This window comes from Rhinolophus ferrumequinum, chromosome 3, assembly GCF_004115265.2.
Source record: "Rhinolophus ferrumequinum isolate MPI-CBG mRhiFer1 chromosome 3, mRhiFer1_v1.p, whole genome shotgun sequence".
Lineage (NCBI taxonomy): Eukaryota > Metazoa > Chordata > Mammalia > Chiroptera > Rhinolophidae > Rhinolophus > Rhinolophus ferrumequinum.
In genome coordinates this window covers 54113452-54119951 of record NC_046286.1, presented here as the reverse complement: position 1 = coordinate 54119951, position 6500 = coordinate 54113452, and the positions used below count along the sequence as shown (strand labels likewise).

The 6500-nt window shown below is 47.0% G+C and overlaps 1 protein-coding gene across 4 annotated transcripts in view; it reads left to right on the top strand.

Annotated features, from left to right (window-relative positions):
• The first annotated feature begins 1786 nt into the window (after nucleotides 1–1786).
• Nucleotides 1787–6500, top strand: part of FAXC (failed axon connections homolog, metaxin like GST domain containing) — a 67836-nt gene continuing 63122 nt past the window's right edge. Inside the window, exons 1-2 of one of the 4 annotated variants that reach the window (XM_033101335.1) lie at nucleotides 1787–1805; nucleotides 2553–2674. In XM_033101335.1, the coding sequence (XP_032957226.1) occupies nucleotides 2568–2674 (107 nt within the window). In that variant the 5' untranslated portion in view covers nucleotides 1787–1805; nucleotides 2553–2567. Of the gene's footprint in view, nucleotides 1806–1873; nucleotides 2090–2312; nucleotides 2675–5065; nucleotides 5087–6500 lie in introns of those variants that run through there. The other 3 variants (XM_033101325.1, XM_033101317.1, XM_033101346.1) reach the window with 3 other exon arrangements.

Sequence of the window (6500 nt, the reverse complement as noted above, 5' to 3'; positions counted from 1 at the left end):
CAACCAATGAAGGCAAATTTTCCTCAACATCTACCCTACTTGGTGTGAGAAACATTGTAGGTGGTGCAAAATCCAAAGGACTGCTGCTGTCAGACATACTAGGTTTGAATCCTGGCACTGGGAAGTGAACTTGTTAATTCACCTCTCTGAGCCTCAGTCTCTTCACTTGTAAAATGTGGATGACAATGCTTACCTGATACAGGTTGTTTTGAAAAGTTACTGAAATAAATATCAGACAGGCAGAAGTTCAAGATATATTAGTCCCTTCCCTTTTCTTGTAACACCTCAATTAAAGTTAGTAAAACAAAGTCTTTGAAAAAGAAAAATGACAAGATACCTCAAGTGTGTAGCTAATGTCCATGTTTATGACACCAAGGCCATCAGAACTGGTAGTGGTAGTGGGAGGGGTAAAGATGCCCCCTCTGGCTCCCGAGGTCTTCATTCCATTTCACTAGCTGAGGGACCCCAGGAGTCCTTCATGCTCAGCTCCCTACTCTTCACCCTGCAGGGCAGGGTCCTACACAGCTATTGTGCAGGAATCCAGGAGCTTGAGCCTGGGATCTGGCTCTCCATGGGATTCTGAGGAGCCACTCTTTGAAGAGTCAGTCTCCTCGGCTCCTCTCTTAACCCATTTCTGTTCAGTTCCCTCTGGCTGTTAATTACAGGGCAGAAGATGATTTATGGACCTAGACACTTAGGCAAAGAATTCGGTACCAAATATCAAGCTGATATTCTTGAAATATTGGCTCAACATATAATGAGAGCAAAGGCTGAGTGCTATGTGGGAGAATGGGGAATCACTGGTGCCAGCACTCCTTGTCCCGTCTCAGCATAGAACATTTCTGCTCTGATCCCAAATTCCACCCACTCTGCCTTCTATGCACAATGCCCTCCAGCTTCGGGGTTCCTCTCCCTGGAAGACTGTCTGGTGACTACCCTTCACCCCAGCAGGCCCTTGAGTTCCACTCTTTACCACCTGCTCATGGAAGGTTCGCTTCCAACCACACTTTGCTTCTTCCTGAAAGGTCACATATACCGTAGTGTTTGGGACCCCTCACTGCTGCTGCTTAGGCACCAGCCTGGCTAGCCCCCCACTTTATCTGGCTGTGGCTCACAACAAGCTTATATTGTAACAGTATGACCACACTCACTGCCTGTTCTAAGGGCTGGTGTGGTAGGGGAACTAGGAAGGAAGGGGGAGTCCTTTTTCACCCCAACCTCCGCTTCCTCATGCACAAGCCTGGAGGGTTCCTACATCCATCCTTTTGCCTTAAGAGAAATAAATCGCCTAATTGAATTTTTTTCAGTTCCTCCAAACAATTTTAAACTATCCATGCTCTTGCTAAAATCTGTGTGTACATCGTAAACTTCTATGAAACAGTCTTATTCTTTGTACTTGCAAACTAAAAAAATGAAGTTAAAGTAAAAATAAACTGAACACACACACACACACACACAACGTTTGACATATTTTTCAGCACCGAAAAGGAAGAAAAAGAAAAACAAAACACCCCACATCAGCGAGTTCCCTGACAATGATTTCAAAGGGGGAAAGACTTGAGCTGGGTTTGTCAGAGGGAAAATCTCTCGAGTACATTTTCACTATCACACCAGACATCTCCCCTCTGTAAGCACATGGCCAAGACCTGAGGAATTGTGTAATTTAATGAGTGTTTTTTGTAAGTTATGCAAATACACAGCGCTTTGCTGATGGCGAGAGCGGTCTAATTCCCGACCTTGATCCGGGTCTTGGTCCCCAGCCCCGCCGGGTGGCGTTTCCTGCCGGCAGCTCCGCGCGGCCCCAGGTGAGTCCTGCGCGCTCCCCACTTCCCGGGCTACGGGAGGGGCTGGAGCGAAGGCGGAGGGCGGGACACGCGGGTTGGGGGGACCGAGATCCGGGCCCGGATGCAGCGTCCTCCCGGCGGAGCCTTTCTGCACCCACCCCCGCAGCCCTACCCTAGCGCTCAGAGCCGCTCCAGGCCGTGCCTCCTGGAGGCGCGGAGCCCGCCCGGCGCGCCCCAGCCCTGCAGCTCCCGCCGGGGCGGAGGCCGCCGGACCGCGGAGATGCGGGGCGGGGGCAGGGCGCGGGGTAGGTGACTTTATCCCGCCTCTGTTTCCCAGCCCCGGGGAGCAATGACATCACGCGGCCTTCTCCAGGCGCCGACACAAAGAGAGGCGCGGAGAGGCCGCTGCGGGGAAAGCCGGCGGCCGCCGCTGCCGCCCCGGGCCCTGGGGCCCCGCCGGCCAGGCCCGCCGCCCGCGGCCCGCGCCCTCCCTCCTCCTCCTCCGCCGCCGCCGCCGCCGCCCGCGCTCCCCGCCTGCAGCTGAGCCCGCGCCGGGCCGCGCCGGCCCCTTCCCATGCGGGCGGCGCGGGCCCTGGGAGGGCCGTCCGCAGCCAGCCGCGCAGCATGCTCTGGGGGGTTGGCTTTGCCTCGTCCAGGCCGTGCGTGGTGGATTTGAGCTGGAACCAGAGCGTCTCCTTCTTCGGCTGGTGGGCCGGGACCGAGGAGCCCTTCTCCTTTTATGGGGACATCATCGCTTTCCCTTTGCAGGATTACGGTGGGATCATGGCAGGGCTGGGCTCCGATCCCTGGTGGAAGAAAACACTTTACTTGACCGGGGGAGCTTTGCTGGCCGCAGCTGCGTATCTGCTCCACGAACTCCTGGTCATTAGGTGAGCGGGAGAGAGGGCCCCGCGCAGGGGCGCCGGAGGGGCACCTGGCCAGGGTAGGGCTGGCGCGAGGGGGGACCCGTGCCACCCCCTGGGTCACGACACCCAAATGCCCAGAGTCCTGTCCTTCCCTTTCCCCAGAGGGAGGCAATCTGTGGTCACCTGGCTGTCAGGGGCAGTTAGAGTTGACAGGAGAATGAAACTGGTACTGCGAGGCGGAAACATCAGTGTCCCCATCTTTTCGTGCTGAAAGCAAAGTCTCTGGGTTGTTGTGGAGCAAAATAGTCTATTATGAAACGCCCTGAGGAATATCTTCAGTGCAGTATGTTTGCAACAATAGAATTAGGCCCTGTAGAAATAATAAGTTACCCTTTCATGAAATGCCTTATTTGTTTATAGGTAATGATGCTGGAATATTAACCACTAACCTTATCTTTCTTAAGGGTTAGTTCTTCACTGTCCCTCCCCAAATGTTAACATCATCAAAAGGCTGAAATTGCAACCGCTCCAGAGACCTCTGGGTCGCTGCTGAAGATGCATATGGCCAAGGGTAGTGGTGTGCAGTTTCGATGCAGTTTCAACCTGGTTATCTGCTAATCTGGTATTTAAAGTTAAGCACCATCTTCAGGTTTAAATGCCACTGTTGTGTGAGCAGCAGGAATAGGACTAGCACATGGGCGTGTTTGAAAGAACACGGCAGTCACCCGTGCCGTGCACAGTTGCACCCGCTGCCTGCCGCAGAATATTTACAGGACTGACTTGGAAATACCAGAAAATGGAGGCCCCCGAGGTTGGTACATCCAGCTGGACACAAGATCTTTGAGTAAGGTTATACCATAGGTTACTGAGATGGTTGTTTGGCTAATGGATACGTCAATTTACCGTTAAAATTTCCATGCGTTGGAGCCCTCTGTCACTGGCAGATGACCGGAAGCAAGCAGTTATCAATAGCTTAGAATGTGCCTCGTGGCCAGTATTTTTCAAAGAGCGAGAAATGTGTCCACAGTGCTTATTTCCAGGGGGGAATCCTACACAATAGGTTGTAAACAAAGACAGTGATAGGTGACCTTTAACAGGCTTGCAGGGATTCCAGGAGGACGTTGTGACAGGCTAACTTAGATTAGATGTTGTGAATATCGTGAGAGGGGATCATTTAGGGGAATCATTTAGGTGTGGGGAAATGTATTGGCTTTCATTTTATTTAGTCCTAATTGAGAAGTTTTATTTTAAGCTTGTTATGCATTGCATGCCCTCAATGAGCACAGTGCCTTGAATCTAGTTGAACCAAAGAAAAACATTTTAAAGTGAAATGATCTCTCTAGATCTCTCTAGATCTCTCTAGATCATTTTATATTTTTGCTACATTTAGAACTCTATTTCAAGTTAGGATTCAAGCTACATGAAAAACTAAAACATGTGTGGGGTAATTTAAATGGTAGCCCTGTTGTTTCTCAATTATATTCAAGTCCAGAGCCTTTTCGGGATCCTAAACCCTGTGGCGTCTCACCAGTCATCCACTTTGTGGATGGCTTCACAGGACTGTCTAAATCTTGCTTAAATGACCTTGCAGAAATAGCTCGCCCTGGGAGCAGGCCACGCCCTGGTAGGTGTGGTCGCTGGACAGACAGCAGCTTTGCCCACAGATAAACGCCCTTCCCCCCTTAGGGGACGACTTGGATACTTCTTTAGATTTTTAACCCTTGATTTATTCACTTTTGTTTCTTGACAGATGTTTAAGTTGAGTTGGAAAACCCTGTTATGATGCAGATAGTAAAACTGACTGCCCATTTTTGAGCCCTTAGTAGGGGCTCTGAAATGCTTTACTTGCAGGATTGCCTTTATCCCTTACAACTCACGTTAGATGCTTGATCCTCTCTTCATAGGTAAGGAAATTGTGGCCGAGGGAGGTTAAGGAACTTGCCCAAGATCACACAGTAAGAGTAGTAGGATCCAGATTCAAATTTGAGAATGTGTGTTGGCTGAGCCTGCACTTTTTACTACTGCCTCCTCGAAAATACCAATTCTGAAATAAGTTTTGGTGGGGGAGAGGAATAGAAGTGTAGAGAATTGGGGCATTGCTCAGGGAAAACGCGCCTATGGCAGGGACCTGAGTTTTTGGCAGCTTCTAGGGGCACAGAGGGATGGGGGGAAAGACTGAGAAAGGTCAAGGACTGAGATTCAGAAGTTACATGATAGACACTTCCACTTATGGTGAAATCTCAGTTTCAGTTGTCTCTGTAGTTTAGGCAAAAGACAAAACCAAAATATACAGGATGGACAATACACTTCGAAATGGCTACACTATCTGAATTCACTGGCAATTGTGAAGTCTTCACCATCCTACTTGGATTTGCTGCTGCGTTGATTTAACCTTAATTATGGCTGCATTTCCAGAGTGGAAAGTAAAGTTGACAGGTGAGAATTATTTAGGAAGTTTCATTAATGAGTATAACCAAAGTAGGTACTTTGGATTTTGTCCATGTTTTCTCCACCACAATATTTTTAAACAGATATAGTCCCAACCCTCTACTGTTAGGAGTGGAGATATCCTAACAGCTATCTTAAATTCAGTGCAACATTGGGAAATATATTGTTTGTAAACTGATTGACTAAATAATAACTTTGTTAGTGGTAGCTCATTTGCACTTTGTCCTAGAAAACTTGGGGAATTGGAGCAACCCATGGGTCATCTGATTTGCATAAACTAACAGCTCATCACGACGGGAGGAGTGGCTAGTCTTGCTGCTCTACAGGTGTTCTCTTATACAACCTTCATTATAAGGATACTTTTAAAAATACAGCTGTCCAGGAAACAGGTCACCTACTCCTCTGATCCCAAGATAGAGAGAAGTGCCTGATGTGTGGAAGGAGGGCTCCAGGGACAGATTGGGTTCAAATTCACTGTGCCTTTAATTAACCACGTGACCTTGGATCTGAGAGTAAGCTTCTTGGTTACTTGGTTTTCTCATCTGTAAAATGGGGATGATAATAGTAGGCTTCCTCATAGAGTTGGTTAAATAAGATAATACATATGAAATGCTTAGCACACAGTTTGGCACATAGTGAGCATTCAATGAAAGTCGGACATAATTAATTATTATGGACTTTCATCAGAAAGTTCCAGGCTTGAGTGGTCTGAGTCAAGCTGGCTGTTAGTAAAATTAACTTAGAATTTGTCCATTTTGGTGTAGTTGAAGTGCTTAAAAGCTTGGAAACTGAAGTTAACAACTTGATCTTAAATTGATATTCCTCGGGCAAGTTATTTGCCTCTCTGAGCTTCAATTTTCTTGTCTAGTGTAAAATATAAGATGCTAAATTTAAACTATATCAATATCCACCTTAGAGTGTTACTGAAATAATTTAATATGCATTATGTATACAAAGCCATCGGCATATATGCTTATCACATAGTTAGCATCCATTCTTTTTATGACATGGCCCAAGTTAACGATTAAAATTTATATCCCTTCCAATGGGGATTTTAAATTTATCAAGCGGCGTAAGGAATTTTATATTTCTCTCCTATCCTTTCAGTTCTTAAATTTTTGCTCGGCTAATTTACATGAAAATACCACTCTGTGGCTTGAATTATTTGAATGGACAAAATCAGTTAATTGTCAAATCTACAGTTTGCACTTTCCGGGAACATAGTCTAAATGGCTTCTTAATTTTAACATCTGACCTTCCAAACATTTCATCTAAATGGAAACCTTTGTTTTATAGTAAATATTTCCAGAAAGCAGCAAATATATTTATTCTTTTGACCAGTATTTTCAAAATGAGCCATTTCTTAACTCCTTAAGCGGAAAGGGCATTCCGGTGGTAAACT